Source organism: Numenius arquata, unplaced genomic scaffold (assembly GCF_964106895.1).
Source record: "Numenius arquata unplaced genomic scaffold, bNumArq3.hap1.1 HAP1_SCAFFOLD_748, whole genome shotgun sequence".
NCBI lineage: Eukaryota > Metazoa > Chordata > Aves > Charadriiformes > Scolopacidae > Numenius > Numenius arquata.
In genome coordinates this window covers 43,578-64,721 of record NW_027414782.1, presented here as the reverse complement: position 1 = coordinate 64,721, position 21,144 = coordinate 43,578, and the positions used below count along the sequence as shown (strand labels likewise).

At 49.0% G+C, this 21,144-nt stretch overlaps 1 protein-coding gene across 1 annotated transcript; it reads left to right on the top strand.

The window, feature by feature from the left end:
• Window positions 1-1,044: 1,044 nt before the first annotated feature.
• ZFTRAF1 (zinc finger TRAF-type containing 1) lies at window positions 1,045-9,937 on the top strand. Its single transcript, XM_074167323.1, has 3 exons — window positions 1,045-1,280; window positions 4,502-4,713; window positions 9,394-9,937. The coding sequence occupies exons 1-3, from the start codon at window positions 1,060-1,062 to the stop codon at window positions 9,783-9,785; spliced, it is 825 nt and encodes a 274-aa protein (XP_074023424.1). The 5' UTR covers window positions 1,045-1,059; the 3' UTR covers window positions 9,786-9,937.
• Window positions 9,938-21,144: the final 11,207 nt, after the last annotated feature.

Genomic DNA, 21,144 nt, shown 5'->3' with positions numbered 1-21,144 from the left:
AGGGTTTCTCCCGACGCAGCTCAGCAGCCGCTCCAAATGCACCTTAAAAACTGATCATTTTTTTTTTTCCCCCTAAACCCAGCAATTTTGGGATGGAAAACCAAGTGCTGGGCGATTCCGCGATCTGGGATGAAGCCGATGCGGATCTTCTCTCGTCGCCTCGGATCGAAACGGGAAGGAATTTTGGAGGAAAAGAGATTTCTTTGCGTTATTTCTCCCACCCCGATCGATGCCGTGGAGGAGCTGGTCCTTCCCGGGCAGGCACCGGGAACGGAGCTCCAGTGGGAAATCCCAGTCCCATCCCGGTGATCCGAGTCCTCGGAGCCGCTTCCCATCTCTTTGCCGGGGCGGGGATGTTTGTTTGCGCCGATGGCTTTTCCCCAGTCGGAAAAGTGATCCTGCTGGTTTAACTGGGGGTCTCGACTCCACCAAACCCGTCGGAACCGATGTGGGAATGTGGCAGCCGGATAACGTTCCGGCCTTTGGGATTCCCCGGAGTTGGGGGATACGGGGAGCGGAGGAAGCTTCCCCCCCTGGAGTTTTGGTGCGATTCCCCGCTGCGGGAGGCACTTGGGGGGGGGCTCCGTCTCTCCGGTTGGTTTTGGTTACCCCGAATCGCGTGGGATTGGGATTTGGATACGGGGAGCTGGCTTCCTGCGGGATGGGTGAAAACCAGGGAAGGAGGAGGAGGAGGAGGGAAGCGGGGAGGAAGCCTTTCCCTTCCCCTCCCGTGCCAGGCAAACGAGGTCAGTCCTAATTACAGCAGCGACGTGTCGGGGCCGGCACGTGGGCTTTGCCAAAACTCCGGCGGCTCGACCGGAGGGAGTTTGTGGGGGTTTTTTTTTTGGGGGGGGATGGGGAGGAGCCGGGGGCCGGCAAAGCGTCGTTTCTCCCAAATTCACTTTATTGGCCTTTTTTGGGGTTTGTGGTTGTTTGGTTGGTTTTTTTTTTTTGGGGGGGGGGGGGGGGGGTGTGTGACAATTTGAGTCTTGCTTCCTGATTCCTTTCTTCCCCCCCCCTCCTCCTCCTCTCTTCCCGCAGTGCACCAACGGGCACCTGATGTGCGCCGGCTGCTTCATCCACCTCCTGGCGGATGCGCGGCTCAAAGAGGAACAGGCCACTTGCCCCAACTGCCGCTGCGAGATCAGCAAGAGCCTCTGCTGCCGCAACTTGGCCGTGGAGAAAGCCGTCAGCGAGCTGCCCTCCGAGTGCGGGTTCTGCATGCAGCAGTTCCCCCGCTCCCTCCTGGAGAGGCACCAGAAGGAGGAGTGTCAGGACAGGTAAAAAGCTTCCCTTCCCCTTTGGCCAGGAGGAGGAGGAGGAGGATGAGAAGGAGGAGGAAGAGGAGAAGGATGAGAAGGAGGAGGATGAGGATGAGGAGGAGGAGGATGAGGAGGAGGAGGATGAGGAGGAGGAGGATGAGGAGGAGAAGGAGGAGGAGGAGGAGAAGGAGGAGGATGAGGAGGAGAAGGAGGATGAGGAGGAGAAGGAGGAGGAGGATGAGGAGGAGAAGGAGGAGGAGAAGGATGAGGAGGAGGAGGAGAAGGATGAGGAGGAGGAGGAGAAGGATGAGGAGGAGGAGAAGGAGGAGGAGGAGGAGGAGAAGGAGGAGGAGGAGGAGGAGAAGAAGGAGGAGGATGAGGAGAAGGAGGAGGAGGATGAGGAGGAGAAGGAGGAGGAGAAGGAGGAGGATGAGGAGGAGGATGAGGAGGAGGAGGAGGAGGAGGATGAGAAGGAGGAGGAGGAGAAGAGGAGGATGAGGAGGAGGAGGAGAAGGAGGAGGATGAGGAGGAGGAGGATGAGGAGGAGGAGGAGAAGGAGGAGGAGGAGAAGGATGAGGAGGAGGAGAAGGATGAGGAGGAGGAGGAGGAGGAGAAGGATGAGGAGAAGGAGGAGAAGGAGGATGAGGAGGAGGAGAAGGATGAGGAGGATGAGGAGAAGGAGGATGAGGAGGAGGAGAAGGATGAGGAGAAGGAGGATGAGGAGGAGGAGAAGGAGGATGAGGATGAGGAGAAGGAGGATGAGGAGGAGGAGGAGGATGAGGAGGAGGAGAAGGATGAGGAGGATGAGGAGGAGGAGAAGGATGAGGAGGATGAGGAGGAGAAGGATGAGGAGGAGAAGGATGAGGAGGAGAAGGATGAGGAGGATGAGGAGGAGAAGGATGAGGAGGATGAGGAGGAGAAGGAGGAGGAGGAGGATGAGGAGGAGGAGGAGGAGGAGGAGGATGAGGAGGAGGAGGAGGAGGAGGAGGAGGAGGATGAGGAGGAGGAGGAGGAGGAGGATGAGGAGGAGGAGGATGAGGAGGATGAGGATGAGGAGGATGAGGAGGATGAGGAGGAGGAGAAGAAGGAGGATGAGGAGGAGAAGGAGGAGGAGGAGGCGGCGCCGCCGCGGTTCCTGGCTCTCCCCCCCGCCCCAGGGACGCAGAGGGGGTTGGGAAACCTGGGTGCTGGAGTTGGGGGGGGGTTCCTGTGATCCCCCCCCCCACCTCCCCCGGCAAGGTTTCATCGCCCTGTGCCACCCTCTGGGTTGGGGGGCTCCAAAATGCCACCCGTCTTGTCCCACTGCCACCGGTTGTGTCTCACCAGTCGTGTCCCGCAGCACATGTCATGTCCCACCACGGGTCGTGTCCCACCGGTTGTGTCCTGCCATGGTCATGTCCCACCACCCATGTCATGTCCTGCCACCTGTGTCCCACCATCCATGTCCCTCCACAGGTCGTGTCCCACCAGTTGCGTCCTGCCATGGTCATGTCCTGCCACCCGTGTCCCACCATCCGTGTCCCACCACCAGTCATGTCCCGCCACCGGTCGTGTCCCACCAGTCATGTCCTGCCATGGTCATGTCCCACCACCCATGTCATGTCCCGCCACCCGTGTCCCGCCACCAGTCTTGTCCTGCCACCTGTGTCCCACCATCCATGTCCCGCCACGGGTCGTGTCCCACCGGTTGTGTCCTGCCATGGTCATGTCCCGCCACCCATGTCATGTCCTGCCACCCATGTCCCACCACCAGTCATGTCCTGCCACGGGTCATGTCCCACCAGTGGTGTCCTGCCATGGTTGTGTCCTGCCACCCGTGTCCCACCATCCGTGTCCCACCACCAGTCATGTCCCGCCACCCGTGTCCCACCATCCATGTCCCACCACCAGTCATGTCCTGCCACGGGTCATGTCCCACTGGTGGTGTCCTGCCATGGTGGTGTCGTGCCATGGTTGTGTCCTGCCATCTGTGTCCCACCATCCGTGTCCCGCCACCGGTCATGTCCTGCCACTCGTGTCCCCACCACCTTTATTCCATCCCGCCACCGGTTGTGTCCCACCACCCATGTCCCGCCACCAGTTTTGTCCCACCACCCGTATTCTGCCACCAGTTGTGTCCCACCACCTGTATTCAATCCCACCACCCATATCTAGACACTGGTCATATCCCACCACCCATGTCCCACCACCTGTATTCCATCCCACCACCCATATCCCCCCACCGGTCATGTCCCACCACCCATATTCCATCCCACCACCCATATTCCATCCCACTGGTTGTGTCCCACCACCCATATTCCATCCCACCACCCATATTCCATCCCACTGGTTGTGTCCCACCACCCATATTCCATCCCACCACCCATATTCCCCCACTGGTCATGTCCCACCACCCATATTCCATCCTACCACCCATATTCCCCCACTGGTCATGTCCCACCACCCATATTCCATCCTACTGGTTGTGTCCCACCACCCATATCCTCCCACCGGTTGTGTCCCACCACCCATATTCCATCCCACCACCCATATTCCATGCCACTGGTTGTGTCCCACCACCCATACTCCATCCCACCACCCATATTCCATCCTACTGGTTGTGTCCCACCACCCATATTCCATGCCACTGGTTGTGTCCCACCACCCATACTCCATCCCACCACCCATATCCTCCCACCGGTTGTGTCCCACCACCCATATTCCGTCCCACCACCCATATTCCATGCCACTGGTCGTGTCCCACCACCCATATTCCATCCCACCACCCGTGTCCTGTCACCCTGTGTCCCACCACCCTTGGGGGGGTGACAACAGTTTGGGGGGAGGACAAGGTGCCGCTTTGGGGTGCGGCAGAGCCCCCTTCCTCTCTCCCTCTCGGCAGTTGCCAACATCCCGTGGGATGGTTTTCCCGACGGTTTGGGGGTGGTGAAACATGGAACAGTTTTCCCCGGGGGGGGGGGGGGGGGGGAGGCGGGGGGTGAAACAGCTCTCTTGGAATTCCCAGTTTTCCTCCTGTTCCACTTTTGGGGGGGGGGTGTGGGGGCTGCCCCGGATGAACCTCATTGTCCTTCCCGACATCGGGGTGAGCGGATCCGCCTCGTTTTCCGCATTTTCTCCTTATTCCATGAATATTCACGTTTGTTTTTCTCCCTCCCCCCCCCCGCCACCCCGCATCCCCTTACCCCCTTCCTTCCCCCCCCCCACCTTTCCCCCCCCCCCCCCCCCCCCCCCCTTTCAAGGGTGACCCAGTGCAAATACAAGCGGATCGGGTGCCCCTGGCAGGGTCCGTACCACGAGCTGACGGTGCACGAGGCGGAATGTACCCACCCCACCAAAACCGGCAACGAGCTGATGGAGATTTTAGACGAAATGGACCAAACGAGAAAAAAAGAAATGCAGCTTTATAACAGCATCTTCAACCTGCTCAGCTTCGAGAAAATCGGCTACACGGGTAAAACGACCACCGGCACACGCGTGTGCGTGTGTGTGTGTGTGTGTGTGTGTGTGTCCCCGGCACCAACCTGCCGTGGACGGGGACGTCAAGGCGCCTCCCGCCAACCCAGGTTGCTCCGAGCCCCCTCCAACCTTGGCCTTGAACCCCCCTCCAGGGATGGGGCAGCCACAGCTTCTCTGGGCAACCTGGGCCAGGCTCTCACCACCCTCAGGGGGAAGAATTTCCTCCCCACATCTCACCTCAATCTCCCCTTTTTCAGCTTAAAACCCTTCCCCCTCCTCCTATGGCTCCCCTCCCTGATCCAGAGTCCCTCCCCAGCTTTCCTGGAGCCCCTTGAGGGACTGGAAGGGGCTCCAAGGTCTCCCTGGAGCCTTCTCTTCTCCAGGCTGGACACCCCCAACTCTCTCAGCCTGTCCTCCCAGCAGAGGGGCACCTTAGGGTGCTGGTGAAGGCTTTTGGCAACTGGTGGTGGTGGCCAGCATCCCTTTTGGCAACTGGTTGTGGTTGCCAGCACACCATAAGATGGTGGTAAAGCCTTTTGGCAACTGGTGGTGGTGGCCACCACACCATAAGATGGTGGTAAAGCCTTTTGGCAACTGGTGGTGGTTGCCAGCACACCATAGAGTGCTGGTAAAGCTTTTTGGCAACTGGTGTTGGTGGCTACCATGCCATAAGATGGTGGTAAAGCCTTTTGGCAACTGGTTGTGGTAGCCAGCATTCCTTTTGGCAACTGGTGGTGGTGGCCAGCATTCCTTTTGGCAACTGGTGGTGGTGGCCGGCGTCCCTTTTGGCAACTGGTGTTGGTGGCCACCACACCATAAGATGGTGGTAAAGCCTTTTGGCAACTGGTGGTGGTTGCCAGCACACCATAGGATGCTGGTAAAGGCTTTTGGCAACTGGTGGTGGTGGCCAGCATCCCTTTTGGCAACTGGTTGTGGTTGCCAGCACACCATAAGATGGTGGTAAAGGCTTTTGGCAACTGGTGGTGGTGGCCACCACACCATAAGATGGTGGTAAAGCCTTTTGGCAACTGGTGGTGGTTGCCAGCACACCATAGAGTGCTGGTAAAGCTTTTTGGCAACTGGTGTTGGTGGCTACCATGCCATAAGATGGTGGTAAAGCCTTTTGGCAACTGGTTGTGGTAGCCAGCATTCCTTTTGGCAACTGGTGGTGGTGGCCAGCATTCCTTTTGGCAACTGGTGGTGGTGGCCGGCGTCCCTTTTGGCAACTGGTGTTGGTGGCCACCACACCATAAGATGGTGGTAAAGCCTTTTGGCAACTGGTGGTGGTTGCCAGCACACCATAGGATGCTGGTAAAGGCTTTTGGCAACTGGTGGTGGTGGCCAGCATCCCTTTTGGCAACTGGTTGTGGTTGCCAGCACACCATAAGATGGTGGTAAAGGCTTTTGGCAACTGGTGGTGGTTGCCAGCACACCATAGGATGCTGGTAAAGGCTTTTGGCAACTGGTGGTGGTGGCCAGCATCCCTTTTGGCAACTGGTTGTGGTTGCCAGCACACCATAAGATGGTGGTAAAGGCTTTTGGCAACTGGTGGTGGTGGCCGGCGTCCCTTCTGGCAACTGGTGGTGGTTGCCAGCACACCGTAGAGTGCTGGTAAAGCCTTTTGGCAACTGGTGGTGGTGGCCACCACACCATAGGATGGTGGTAAAGCCTTTTGGCAACTGGTGGTGGTGGCCAGCACACCATAGGATGGTGGTAAAGCCTTTTGGCAACTGGTGGTGGTGGCCAGCATCCCTTTTGGCAACTGGTTGTGGTGGCCAGCACACCATAAGATGGTGGTAAAGCCTTTTGCCAACTGGTGTTGGTGGCCACCACACCATAGGATGGTGGTAAAGCCTTTTGGCAACTGGTGGTGGTGGCTGGCGTCCCTTCTGGCAACTGGTGGTGGTTGCCAGTACACCGTAGAGTGCTGGTAAAGCTTTTTGGCAACTGGTTCCGGTGGCCAACACACCATAGGGTGCTGGTAAAGCCTTTTGGCAACTGATGCCAGTTGCTGGAACACTGTTGGACACTGATAAAGCCTTTTGGCAACTGGTGGTGCTGGCCAGTGTCCCTTTTGGCAACTGGTGGTGGTGACCGGCATCCCTTTTGGCAACTGGTGGTGGTTGCCAGCACACCATAGAGTGCTGGTAAAGGCTTTTGGCAACTGGTGGTGGTGGCCAGCATTCCTTTTGGCAACTGGTTGTGGTGGCCAGCACACCATAGAGTGCTGGTAAAGCTTTTTGGCAACTGTTTGTGGTGGCCAGCACACCATAGGATGGTGGTAAAGCCTTTTGGCAACTGGTGGTGGTGGCCAGCATCCCTTTTGGCAACCGGTGGTGGTTGCCAGCACACCATAAAGTGCTGGTAAAGGCTTTTGGCAACTGGTGGTGGTGGCCAGTGTCCCTTTTGGCAACTGGTGGTGGTGGCCAGCACACCATAGGATGCTGGTAAAGGCTTTTGGCAACTGGTGGTGGTGGCCAGCATCCCTTTTGGCAACTGGTTGTGGTTGCCAGCACACCATAAGATGGTGGTAAAGGCTTTTGGCAACTGGTGGTGGTTGCCAGCACACCATAGGATGCTGGTAAAGGCTTTTGGCAACTGGTGGTGGTGGCCAGCATCCCTTTTGGCAACTGGTTGTGGTTGCCAGCACACCATAAGATGGTGGTAAAGGCTTTTGGCAACTGGTGGTGGTGGCCGGCGTCCCTTCTGGCAACTGGTGGTGGTTGCCAGCACACCGTAGAGTGCTGGTAAAGCCTTTTGGCAACTGGTGGTGGTGGCCACCACACCATAGGATGCTGGTAAAGCCTTTTGGCAACTGGTGGTGGTGGCCAGCATCCGTTTTGGCAACTGGTTGTGGTGGCCACCACACCATAGGATGGTGGTAAAGCCTTTTGGCAACTGGTTGTGGTGGCCGGCATCCCTTTTGGCAACTGGTTGTGGTGGCCAGCACACCATAGGGTGCTGGTAAAGGCTTTTGGCAACTGGTGGTGGTGGCCAGCATCCCTTTTGGCAACGCGTGGTGGTGGCCAGCACACCATAAGATGGTGGTAAAGCCTTTTGGCAACTGATGGTGGTTGCCAGCACACCATAGGATGCTGGTAAAGGCTTTTGGCAACTGGTGGTGGTGGCCAGTGTCCCTTTTGGCAACTGGTTGTGGTGGCCAGCACACCATAAGATGGTGGTAAAGCCTTTTGGCAACTGGTGGTGGTGGCCAGCATCCGTTTTGGCAACTGGTTGTGGTGGCCACCACACCATAGGATGGTGGTAAAGCCTTTTGGCAACTGGTTGTGGTGGCCGGCATCCCTTTTGGCAACTGGTTGTGGTGGCCAGCACACCATAGGGTGCTGGTAAAGGCTTTTGGCAACTGGTGGTGGTGGCCAGCATCCCTTTTGGCAACTGGTGGTAGTGGCCAGCACACCATAGGGTGCTGGTAAAGGCTTTTGGCAACTGGTGGTGGTGGCCAGTGTCCCTTTTGGTCACTGGTTGTGGTTACTGGAATGCTGTCAGGAACTGGTAAAGCCTTTTGGCAACCGGTGGTGGTGGCCGGCTTCCCTTTTGGCAACCGGTGGTGGTCGGTGGCATCCCTTTTGGCAACTGGTAAAGGCTTTTGGCAACTGGTGGTGGTGGCCGGCATCCCTTTTGGCAACTGGTGGTGGTGGCCAGCGTTCCTTTTGGCAACTGGTTTTTTGCGGAGCTGAGGTTCGATGTCGGGTTGTGGCTCTACAGCTCCCTGAAAGGGGGGTGCAGCCGGGGGGGGCGGTCTCTTCTCCCGAGGAACAGGTGATGGGACAAGAGGAAGCACCAAAGGGAGGGTTAGGATGGATATTGGGGAGAATTCCTTCCTGGAAAGGGCTGTGAAGCCTTGGAAGAGGCTGCCCGGGGCAGTGGTGGAGTCACCATCCCTGGAGGGATTGAAAAGCCGGGCAGAGGTGGTGCTGAGGGACACGGGTCAGTGGTGGGTTGGTCAGGGTTGGGTCCACGGTGGGGCTCCAGGAGCCGAAAGGTCCCTTCCAACCTGGAGAATTCCATGATTCTAAGCAATAGGACAAGAGGAAGCAGCCTCAAGTTGCTCCAGGGGAGGTTTAGGCTGGATATTGGGGAAAATTCCTTCCTGGGAAGGGTTGTGAAGCCTTGGAAGAGGCTGCCCAGGGCAGTGGTGGAGTCACCATCCCTGGAGGGATTGAAAAGCCGCGGAAATGTGGGAAACGTGGTGCTGAGGGACGTGGTTTATGGTGGTTTTGGTTGGTGTTGGGTCCACGGTTGGACTCCATGAGCTGAAAGGTCCTTCCCAACCTCAACAATTCTATGGTTCTATGACTCTAAGCAACAGGACAAGAGGAAACGGCCTCCAGTTGGGTCAGGGGAGGTTTAGGATGGATATTGGGGAAAATTCCTTCCTGGAAAGGGCTGGGAAGCCTTGGCAGAGGCTGCCCAGGGCAGTGGTGGAGTCGCCATCCCTGGAGGGATTGAAAAGCCGGGCATTGGTGGTGCTGAGGGACACGGGTCAGTGGTGGGTTGGTCAGGGTTGGGTCCACGGTTGGGCTCCATGAGCCGAAAGGTCCCTTCCAACCAGGACAATTCCATGATTTTATGATTCTAAATGTGATTTTTCTGGTTGTAAACGTCCTTCTTTTTTTTTTGTTGTTTGTTTTTTGGGGGGGTGTCCCTCCCGCAGAGGTGCAGTTCCGGCCGTACCGCACGGACGACTTCATCACCCGCCTGTACTACGAGACGCCGCGACTGACGGTCCTCAACCAGACGTGGGTGTTGAAGGCGCGGGTGAACGATTCGGAAAGAAACCCCAACCTCTCCTGCAAGCGTACCCTCTCCTTCCAGCTTCTGCTGAAGAGCAAGGTGAGCGCTCCCTTGGAATGTTCCTTCCTTCTCTTGGAAGGACCCTACGACGACGTCCGTATCCGCCCCGTCATCTACCACTTCGTCTTCAGCAACGAGAGCAACGAGACCGACTACATGGCCCTGCCCATCCTCGACTCGGTGGAATGCAACAAACTGCTGGCGGCCAAAAACATCAACCTGCGGCTTTTTATATTCCAGATCCAAAAATGAGACTCGGGGGGAAAAGGGGAGAAGGGGGAGGGGGTGTGTGCGTGTAGGGATTGGGGAAGGAGGGGGGGGGTAGGGTAGGGAAAGGATGGGAGGGGGGGGGGAGGGGGATAGAGGGGAAGGGGAAGGGAAAGGGAGGAGGGAGGGGGAATTGGAAAAAAAATCAAAAAATAAAAAATAGTAAAAAAAAAACAAACCAAAAGGATAAAAAGGGGGAAGATGATGGGAATGTGGGGGGAGGGTGGGGAAAGTGGATAAAAAGTGGATAAAGGGGGGGAAAAGCGCGGATAAAAAGTGGATAAAGGGTGGAAAAAAGTGGACAAGGGGTGGAAAAAGTGGATAAAGGGTGGAAAAAAGTGGACAAGGGGTGGAAAAAGTGGATAAAGGGTGGGAAAAGTGGATAAAAAGTGGACAAAGAGTGGGAAAAAGTGGATAAAGGGTGGAAAAAAGTGGATAAAGGGTGGGAAAAGTGGATAAAAGGTGGGAAAATGGATAAAAGGTGGAGGAAAGGTGTGGGAAAAGTGGATAAAAGGTGGGGAAAAGTGGATAAAAGGTGGGAAAAAGTGGATAAAAGGTGGGAAAAGTGGATAAAAGGTGGGAAAAAGTGGATAAAGGGTGGGAAAAGTGGATAAAAGGTGGGAAAAGTGGATAAAAAGTGGACAAAGAGTGGGAAAAAGTGGATAAAGGGTGGGAAAATGGATAAAAAGTGGACAAAGAATGGGAAAAAGTGGATAAAGAGTGGGAAAAAGTGGATAAAGGGTGGAAAAAAGTGGACAAGGGGTGGAAAAAGTGGATAAAGGGTGGGAAAAGTGGATAAAAAGTGGACAAAGAGTGGGAAAAAGTGGATAAAGGGTGGAAAAAAGTGGATAAAGGGTGGGAAAAGTGGATAAAAGGTGGGAAAATGGATAAAAGGTGGAGGAAAGGTGTGGGAAAAGTGGATAAAAGGTGGGGAAAAGTGGATAAAAGGTGGGAAAAAGTGGATAAAGGGTGGGAAAAGTGGATAAAAAGTGGACAAAGACTGGGAAAAAGTGGATAAAGGGTGGAAAAAAGTGGATAAAGGGTGGGAAAATAGATAGAAGGTGGGAAAAAGTGGATAAAGGGTGGGAAAAGTGGATAAAGGGTGGGAAAAAGTGGATAAAGGGTGGGAAAAGTGGATAAAAGGTGGATAAAGGGTGGAAAAAAGTGGATAAAGGGTGGGAAAAGTGGATAAAAGGTGGGAAAAAGTGGATAAAGGGTGGGAAAAGTGGATAAAGGGTGGGAAAAAGTGGATAAAGGGTGGGAGAAGTGGATAAAAAGTGGACAAGGGGTGGAAAAAGTGGATAAAGGGTGGGAAAAGTGGATAAAAGGTGGGAAAATGGATAAAAAGTGGACAAAGAGTGGGAAAAAGTGGATAAAGGGTGGAAAAAAGTGGACAAGGGGTGGAAAAAGTGGATAAAGGGTGGAAAAAAGTGGACAAGGGGTGGAAAAAGTGGATAAAGGGTGGGAAAAGTGGATAAAAAGTGGACAAAGAGTGGGAAAAAGTGGATAAAGGGTGGGAAAAGTGGATAAAAGGTGGGAAAATGGATAAAAGGTGGGAAAAGTGGATAAAGGGTGGGAAAAAGTGGATAAAGGGTGGGAAAAGTGGATAAAAAGTGGACAAAGGGTGGGAAAAAGTGGATAAAGGGTGGGAAAAGTGGATAAAAGGTGGGAAAATGGATAAAAGGTGGAGGAAAGGTGGGGAAAAGTGGATAAAAAGTGGGGAAAGTGGATAAAAGGTGGGAAAAGTGGATAAAAGGTGGGAAAAAGTGGATAAAGGGTGGGAAAAGTGGATAAAGGGTGGGAAAAAGTGGATAAAAGGTGGGAAAATGGATAAAAGGTGGAGGAAAGGTGGGGAAAAGTGGATAAAAGGTGGGGAAAGTGGATAAAAGGTGGGAAAAAGTGGATAAAGGGTGGGAAAAGTGGATAAAGGGTGGAAAAAGTGGATAAAGGGTGGGAAAAAAGTGGATAAAGGGTGGGAAAAGTGGATAAAAGGTGGGAAAATGGATAAAAGGTGGAGGAAAGGTGTGGGAAAAGTGGATAAAGGGTGGGAAAAGTGGATAAAAGGTGGGAAAAAGTGGATAAAGGGTGGGAAAAGTGGATAAAAAGTGGACAAAGACTGGGAAAAAGTGGATAAAGGGTGGAAAAAAGTGGATAAAGGGTGGGAAAATGGATAGAAGGTGGAGGAAAGGTGTGGGAAAAAGTGGGTAAAAGGTGGGAAAAGTGGATAAAGGGTGGGAAAAGTGGATAAAAGGTGGGAAAAAGTGACTAAAAGGTGGGAAAAAGTGGATAGAGGGTGCGGAAGAGTGGATAAAAGGTGGAAAAAGTGGGTAAAAGCTGGGGGGAAGTGGATAAAAGGTGGAAAAAAGTGGATAAAAGGTGGAGGAAGGGGAAAAAGTGGATAAAAGGTGGGAAAAAGGGGTAAAAGTTGGGGGAAAAGCAGATGAAAGGTGGGAAAAAGTGGATTTAAGGTGAAAGAAGTGGTTATAAGTGGGGAAAATGGTTAAAAGGTGGATAAAAGTTGGAGGAAAGGTGGAAAAAGTGGATGAAAGGTGGAAAAAGGTGGGAAACAAGAGGAGGAAAGGTGGAGAAAAAGTGGATAATGGGGGAAAGTGGAAAAAGGTGGAAAAAAGGTGGATAAAAGGTGGAAAAAAGTGGATAAAGGGTGGGAAAAGTGGATAAAAAGTGGACAAAGAGTGGGAAAAAGTGGATAAAGGGTGGAAAAAAGTGGATAAAGGGTGGAAAAAGTGGATAAAAGGTGGGATAATGGATAAAAGGTGGAGGAAAGGTGGGGAAAAGGTGGGAAAAAGTGGCTAAAAGGTGGGGAAAAGTGGATAAAGGGTGGGGAAAAGTGGATAAAAGGTGGAAAAAAGTGGATAAAAAGTGGAGGAAAGATGGGATGAAAAGTGGATAAAAGGTGGAGGAAGGGGAAAAAGTGGATAAAAAGTGGGGAAAATGGTTAAAAGGTGGAAAAAGTGGATAAAAGGTGGAAAAAATGGGATAAAAGGTGGAGGAAAGGTGGAAAAAAGTGGGAAACAAGTGGATAAAACGTGGAAAAAGTGGAGGAAAGGTGGGAAAGGGGGATAAAAGGTGGAAAAATTGGATAAATGGTGGAGGAAAGGTGGGAAAAGAGTGGAGGAAAGGTGGGGAAAAGGGATAAAATGTTGAAAAAGTGGATGAAAGGTGGAAAAAAGTGGAGGAAAAGTGGGAAAAGGTGGAGAAAAAGTGGATAGAAGGTGGAAAAAGTGGAGGAAAGGTGGGAACCAAGTGGATAAAAGGTGGGAAAAGTTGATAAAAGGTGAAAAAAATGGGATAAAGGGTGGAAAAAGGGGGATAAAAGGTGGAAAAGGTGGATAAAAGGATAAAAGGTGGAGGAAATGTGGGAAAAGGTGGGGGAAAAGTGGAGGAAATGAGGAAAAAGTGGAGGAAATGAGGAAAAAGGTAGAGAAAAAGTGGGAAAAGTGGATAGAAGGTGGGAAAAGGTGGAAGAAAGATTGGAAAAGGTGTAGAAAAAGTGGATAAAAGGTGGAAAAAGGTAGAGGAAAGGTGGAAAAAAGTAGAGGTAAGGTGGAAAAAGTGGATGAAAGGTGAAAAAAGTGGGCAAAAAGCGATAAAAGATGGAGGAAATGCGGAAAAGTGGGAAAAGGTGGAGGGAAGGTGGAAAAAACGTGGGAAAAGTGGATAAAAGGTGAAAAGTGGAGAAAAGGTGGAGAAAGTGGATAAAAAGGTGGGAAAAATTGGGTAAAAGGTGGAAAAAAGGTGGGAAAAAGTGGATAAAAGGTGGAAAGAAGTGGATGAAAGGTGGAAAATGTGGATAAAATTTGGAAAAAAGGTGGGAAAAAAGTGAAAAAGGTGGAGGAAATGTGGAAAAAGGTGGGGAAAAAGTGGAGGAAATGAGGAAAAAGCGGATAAAGGTGGAAAAAGGTAGAGGAAAAGTGGGTAGAAGGTGGAAAAAGGTGGAAGAAAGGTTGGAAAAGGTGTAGAAAAAGTGGATAAAAGGTGGAAAAGGGAAGGAAAGGTGGAAAAAAGTAGAGGTAAGGTGGAAAAAGTGGATGAAAGGTGAAAAAAGTGGGCAAAAAGCGATAAAAGATGGAGGAAATGCGGAAAAAAGTGGGGAAAAGGTGGAGGGAAGGTGGAAAAAACGTGGGAAAAGTGGATAAAAGGTGAAAAAAAGTGGAGAAAAGGTGGAGAAAGTGGATTAAAAGGTGGGAAAAATTGCGTAAAAGGTGGAAAAAAGGTGGGAAAAAGTGGATAAAAGGTGGAAAGAAGTGGATGAAAGGTGGAAAATGTGGATAAAAATTGAAAAAAGTGGGAAAAAAGTGAAAAAGGTGGAGGAAAGGTGGAAAAAGGTGGGGAAAAAGTGGAGGAAATGAGGAAAAAGCGGATAAAGGTGGAAAAAGGTAGAGGAAAAGTGGGTAGAAGGTGGAACAAGGTGGAAGAAAGGTTGGAAAAGGTGTAGAAAAAGTGGATAAAAGGTGGAAAAGGGAAGGAAAGGTGGAAAAAAGTAGAGGTAAGGTGGAAAAAGTGGATGAAAGGTGAAAAAAGTGGGCAAAAAGCGATAAAAGATGGAGGAAATGCGGAAAAAAGTGGGGAAAAGGTGGAGGGAAGGTGGAAAAAACGTGGGAAAAGTGGATAAAAGGTGAAAAAAAGTGGAGAAAAGGTGGAGAAAGTGGATAAAAAGGTGGGGAAAATTGCGTAAAAGGTGGAAAAAAGGTGGGAAAAAGTGGATAAAAGGTGGAAAAAAGTGGATGAAAGGTGGAAAATGTGGATAAAAATTGAAAAAAGTGGGAAAAAAGTGAAAAAGGTGGAGGAAAGGTGGAAAAAGGTGGGGAAAAAGTGGAGGAAATGAGGAAAAAGCGGATAAAGGTGGAAAAAGGTAGAGGAAAAGTGGGTAGAAGGTGGAACAAGGTGGAAGAAAGGTTGGAAAAGGTGTAGAAAAAGTGGATAAAAGGTGGAAAAGGGAAGGAAAGGTGGAAAAAAGTAGAGGTAAGGTGGAAAAAGTGGATGAAAGGTGAAAAAAGTGGGCAAAAAGCGATAAAAGATGGAGGAAATGCGGAAAAAAGTGGGGAAAAGGTGGAGGGAAGGTGGAAAAAACGTGGGAAAAGTGGATAAAAGGTGAAAAAAAGTGGAGAAAAGGTGGAGAAAGTGGATAAAAAGGTGGGGAAAATTGGGTAAAAGGTGGGAAGAACTGGATGAAAGGTGGAAAATGTGGATAAAATTTGGAAAAAAGGTGGGAAAAAAGTGAAAAAGGTGGAGGAAAGGTGGAAAAGGTGGATAAAAGGTGGAAAAAAGTCGATAAAATGTGGAAAGAAGTGGATGAAAGCTGGAAAATGTGGATAAAAGGTGAGAAATGGAAAATGTGGAGGAAAGGTGGAAAAAAGTGGATAAAAGGTGGAGGAAATGTGGGAAAAGGTGGGGAAAAAGTGGAGGAAATGAGGAAAAAGCGGATAAAGGTGGAAAAAGGTAGAGGAAAAGTGGGTAGAAGGTGGAAAAAGGTGGAAGAAAGGTTGGAAAAGGTGTAGAAAAAGTGGATAAAAGGTGGAAAAGGGAAGGAAAGGTGGAAAAAAGTAGAGGTAAGGTGGAAAAAGTGGGTGAAAGGTGAAAAAAGTGGGCAAAAAGCAAAAAAAGATGGAGGAAATGCGGAAAAAAAGTGGGAAAAGGTGGAGGGAAGGTGGAAAAAATGTGGGAAAAGTGGATAAAAGGTGAAAAAAAGTGGAGAAAAGGTGGAGAAAGTGGATAAAAAGGTGGGAAAAATTGGGTAAAAGGTGGGAAAAAGTGGATAAAAGGTGGAAAGAAGTGGATGAAAGGTGGAAAATGTGGATAAAAATTGAAAAAAGGTGGGAAAAAAGTGAAAAAGGTGGAGGAAAGGTGGAAAAGGTGGATAAAAGGTGGAAAAAAGTGGATAAAAGGTAGAAAAAAGTGGATAAAATGTGGAAAGAAGTGGATGAAAGCTGGAAAATGTGAATAAAAGGTGAGAAATGTGGGAAAATGTGGAGGAAAGGTGGAAAAAAGTGGATAAAAGGTGGAGGAAATGTGGAAAAAGGTGGGGAAAAAGTGGAGGAAATGAGGAAAAAGCGGATAAAGGTGGAAAAAGGTAGAGGAAAAGTGGGTAGAAGGTGGAAAAAGGTGGAAGAAAGGTTGGAAAAGGTGTAGAAAAAGTGGATAAAAGGTGGAAAAGGGAAGGAAAGGTGGAAAAAAGTAGAGGTAAGGTGGAAAAAGTGGATGAAAGGTGAAAAAAGTGGGCAAAAAGCGATAAAAGATGGAGGAAATGCGGAAAAAAGTGGGGAAAAGGTGGAGGGAAGGTGGAAAAAACGTGGGAAAAGTGGATAAAAGGTGAAAAAAAGTGGAGAAAAGGTGGAGAAAGTGGATTAAAAGGTGGGAAAAATTGCGTAAAAGGTGGAAAAAAGGTGGGAAAAAGTGGATAAAAGGTGGAAAAAAGTGGATGAAAGGTGGAAAATGTGGATAAAAATTGAAAAAAGTGGGAAAAAAGTGAAAAAGGTGGAGGAAAGGTGGAAAAAGGTGGGGAAAAAGTGGAGGAAATGAGGAAAAAGCGGATAAAGGTGGAAAAAGGTAGAGGAAAAGTGGGTAGAAGGTGGAACAAGGTGGAAGAAAGGTTGGAAAAGGTGTAGAAAAAGTGGATAAAAGGTGGAAAAGGGAAGGAAAGGTGGAAAAAAGTAGAGGTAAGGTGGAAAAAGTGGATGAAAGGTGAAAAAAGTGGGCAAAAAGCGATAAAAGATGGAGGAAATGCGGAAAAAAGTGGGAAAAGGTGGAGGGAAGGTGGAAAAAATGTGGGAAAAGTGGATAAAAGGTGAAAAAAAGTGGAGAAAAGGTGGAGAAAGTGGATTAAAAGGTGGGAAAAATTGGGTAAAAGGTGGAAAAAAGGTGGGAAAAAGTGGATAAAAGGTGGAAAAAAGTGGATGAAAGGTGGAAAATGTGGATAAAAATTGAAAAAAGTGGGAAAAAAGTGAAAAAGGTGGAGGAAAGGTGGAAAAAGGTGGGGAAAAAGTGGAGGAAATGAGGAAAAAGCGGATAAAGGTGGAAAAAGGTAGAGGAAAAGTGGATAGAAGGTGGAAAATGGTGGAAGAAAGGTTGGAAAAGGTGTAGAAAAAGTGGATAAAAGGTGGAAAAGGGAAGGAAAGGTGGAAAAAAGTAGAGGTAAGGTGGAAAAAGTGGATGAAAGGTGAAAAAAGTGGGCAAAAAGCGATAAAAGATGGAGGAAATGCGGAAAAAAAGTGGGAAAAGGTGGAGGGAAGGTGGAAAAAACGTGGGAAAAGCGGATAAAAGGTGAAAAAAGTGGAGAAAAGGTGGAGAAAGTGGATAAAAAGGTGGGAAAAATTGGGTAAAAGGTGGGAAAAAGTGGATAAAAGGTGGAAAGAAGTGGATGAAAGGTGGAAAATGTGGATAAAATTTGGAAAAAAGGTGGGAAAAAAGTGAAAAAGGTGGAGGAAAGGTGGAAAAAGGTGGATAAAAGGTGGAAAAAAGTGGATAAAGGGTAGAAAAAAGTGGATAAAATGTGGAAAGAAGTGGATGAAAGCTGGAAAATGTGGATAAAAGGTGAGAAATGTGGGAAAATGTGGAGGAAAGGTGGAAAAAAGTGGATAAAAGGTGGAGGAAATGTGGGAAAAGGTGGGGAAAAAGTGGAGGAAATGAGGAAAAAGCGGATAAAGGCGGAAAAAGGTAGAGGAAAAGTGGGTAGAAGGTGGAAAAAGGTGGAAGAAAGGTTGGAAAAGGTGTAGAAAAGTGGGTAAAAGGTGGAAAAGGGAAGGAAAGGTGGAAAAAAGTAGAGGTAAGGTGGAAAAAGTGGATGAAAGGTGAAAAAAGTGGGCAAAAAGTGAAAAATGGAGGAAATGCGGAAAAAAGTGGGAAAAGGTGGAGGGAAGGTGGAAAAAACGTGGGAAAAGTGGATAAAAGGTGGAGAAAGTGGATAAAAAGGTGGGGAAAAAGTGGATAAAGTGGGTAAAAGGCGGGAAAAAGTGGATAAAAGGTGGGGGAAAAGTGAAAAATGTGGAAAGAAGTGGATAAAATGTGGAAAGAAGTGGATGAAAGGTGGAAAATGTGGATAAAATTTGGAAAAAAGGTGGGAAAAAAGTGAAAAAGGTGGAGGAAAGGTGGAAAAAAGTGGATAAAAGGTAGAAAAAAGTGGATAAAATGTGGAAAGTAGTGGATGAAAGCTGGAAAATATGGATAAAAGGTGAGAAATGTGGGAAAAGGTGGAGGAAATGTGGAAAAAGTGGATGAAACAAAAAAAAGAAAAATCCTGGGGGGAAAAAAAACAACCAAAAAAATCCAGGAAAAAAAAAAACCCAGACAAAATTCAAAACCCTGTGGATAAAACAAACAAAAAATCCAGACAAAACCCAACCAAACAAAAAAAATCCAGCCAAACCCCCCCAAAAAACCTGTGGTTAAAAAAGAAAGAGAATCCAGGGAAAAAGCTCCCCCCAAAAAACCCAACAAAACAAAACAAAACCCCAAAACTTTGGAAAAACCCCCCAAAAAAATCCCTGGACAAAAACCTGTGAACGAAAAAATGAAAAAAAAAAAAAACCAAAACTCCAGACAAACCCCCCAAAAATCTGTGGATAAAAAATCAAATAAATCCAGGCAAAAAAAAAAAAAATGGATAAACCCAAAAATCTGTGGATAAAAACTCCCAAAATAATCCAGAGAATAAAAACTCCGGCCAAAACCCCCAGAAATTGTGGACAAAAACCAATCCAGGCAAAAAAAAAATTAAAAAATGTGGACAAAACCCCCCCAAAAAATCCAGGCAATAAAAAAAATCCAGGGAAAAAAAAAATCCAGGCAGAAAAAAAAATCCAGGCGGGAAAAACAATCCAGGGAAAAAAAAATCCAGGCAGAAAAAATCCAGGTGGGAAAAAAAATCCAGGCGGGAAAAAAAAAATCCAGGCAGGAAAAAAAATCCAGGGAGAAAAAAAATCCGGGGAAAAAAAAAATCCAGGGGAAAAAAAATCCAGGGGAAGAAAATCCTGGGGAAAAAAATAAATCCAGGCAGGAAAAAAAATCCAGGGAAAAAAAAATCCAGGGAAAAAAAAAATCCAGGGGAAAAAACAAATCCAGGGGAAGAAAATCCTGGGGAAAAAAATAAATTCAGGCAAAAAAAAAAAATCCAGGGAGAAAAAAAATCCAGGGAAAAAAAAATCCAGGGAAAATAAATCCAGGGGAAAAAAAATCCAGGGGAAGAAGATCCTGGGGAAAAAAATAAATCCAGGCAGGAAAAAAAATCCAGGGAAAAAAAAATCCAGGCAAAAAAAAAAAAAATCCAGGCAAAAAAAAAAATCCAGGGGAAAAAATTAAATCCAGGCAAAAAAAAAAATCCAGGGAGAAAAAAAATCCAGGCAAAAAAATATCCAGGCAAAAAAAAAAAATATCCAGGGAAAAAAAAACCATCCAGGCAAAGAAAAAAAATCCAGGGGAAAAAAAAAATCCAGGAGAAATCCAGGCAAAAAAAAAAAAGAATCCAGGGAAAAAAAAAATCCAGGGAAAAAAAAAAATCCAGGGGGAAAAAAATCCAGGGAAAAAAAATCCAGGGAAAAAAAAAATCCAGGCAAAAAAGAATCCAGGGAAAAAAAGCCCAGGGAAAAAAAAATCCAGACAAAACCAAAAAAAATTCTGGATTAAAAAAAAAAACAAAACAAAAATAATTCAGGAAAAAAAAAAACCACCAAAAAATGGACAAAACCCAAAAAGCTGGCCAAAACCCCCAAATCCAGACCAAAAAAAAAAAACCTGGCCAAAAAAAACTGGACAAAAAAAAAAACTGGACAAAAAATTCCAATAAAAAAACCTGGAAAAAGCCCCCAAAAAATTGTGGGGGGAAAAAAAAAACCTCAAAAAATTGAGGCAAAAAAACCTGGAAAAAAACCCCCAAAACCAGAAAAAAAACCTGTGGACAAAGAAAAGCCGGAGAAAATGTAAAAAAATTAAAAAAAATAAGAAAAAGGACAAAAGCTGGATAAAACCCCCCAAAAATCCAGGCAAATCCCAAAAAACTGTGGATAAAAAAAACCCCAAAACAAACAAAAAATAGACAAAAAGCTGTGGAAATCCCTCCCCCCCCCAATTAAAAAATTTAAAAGAAAAAATTTAAACCAAAAAACCAACCCGGACAAGAATAAACTGGACAGAAAACAAAAAATTAAAAAGGCCAAAACCCCCCAAAAATGGACAAAATGGGAAAAAAAATGGACAAAAAAAGAAAAAATGTGCCCTGGGAGCTACTAGAGTGTACTGGGGGATACTGGGAGCACTGGGCTGGGATACTGGGCGGTACTGAGGGTACTGGGAGCACTGGGCTGGGGGATACTGGGAGCACTGGGAGCTACTGGGGGGTACTGGGAGCTACTGGGGGGTACTGGGGAGACCTGGGAGCACTGGGCTGGGATACTGGGCAGTACTGGGGGATACTGGGAGCACTGGGCTGGGATACTGGGCGGTACTGAAGGTACTGGGAGCACTGGGCTGAGGGTTACTGGAAGCACTGGGAGCTACTGGGGGGTACTGGGGGATACTGGGAGCACTGGGCTGGGGTACTGGGAGCACTGGGCTGGGATACTGGGCAGTACTGAGGGTACTGGGAGCACTGGGCTGGGAGCTACTGAGGGGTACTGGGAGCTACTGGGGGGTACTGGGGAGACCTGGGAGCACTGGGCTGGGGTACTGGGCAGTACTGGGGGTACTGGGAGCACTGGGCTGGGATATTGGGCGGTACTGAGGGTACTGGGAGCACTGGGCTGGGGGGTACTGGGAGCTACTGGGGGGTACTGGGGAGACCTGGGAGCACTGGGCTGGGATACTGGGCAGTACTGGGGGTACTGGGAGCACTGGGCTGGGATACTGGGAGCATTGGGTTGGGATACTGGGCGGTACTGAAGGTACTGGGAGCACTGGGCTGGGGGTTACTGGGAGCCCTGGGAGCTACTGGGGGGTACTGGGGAGCCCTGGGCTGGGGTACTGGGGAGCACTGGGCTGGGATACTGGGGGATACTGGGGGGTACTGAGGGTACTGGTAGCGCTGGGCTGGGGGATACTGGGAGCATTGGGAGCTACTGGGGGATGCTGGGAGCACTGGGCTGGGATGATGGGCGGTACTGAGGGTACTGGGAGCACTGGGAGCTACTGGGGGGTACTGGGAGCACTGGGGGGTACTGGGAGCACTGGGCTGGGGTACTGGGGAGCACTGGGCTGGGGTACTGGGGAGCACTGGGGGATACTGGGGAGCACTGGGGCCACTGGGCTGGGGGATACTGGGAGCACTGGGAGCCACTGGAGTGCACGGGGTGGGGTACTGGGAGCTACTAGAGCGTACTGGAGAATACTGGGAGTA

Excerpts from the sequence above, each read along its gene's own strand:
- ZFTRAF1 (XM_074167323.1), top strand. The coding sequence starts at position 1,060 with ATGTGCGCCGGCTGCTTCATCCACCTCCTGGCGGATGCGCGGCTCAAA. Across the intron at positions 1,281-4,501 it reads AAGGAGGAGTGTCAGGACAG|GGTGACCCAGTGCAAATACA; the intron begins GTAAAAAGCTTC and ends CCCCCTTTCAAG. Across the intron at positions 4,714-9,393 it reads CGAGAAAATCGGCTACACGG|AGGTGCAGTTCCGGCCGTAC; the intron begins GTAAAACGACCA and ends TCCCTCCCGCAG.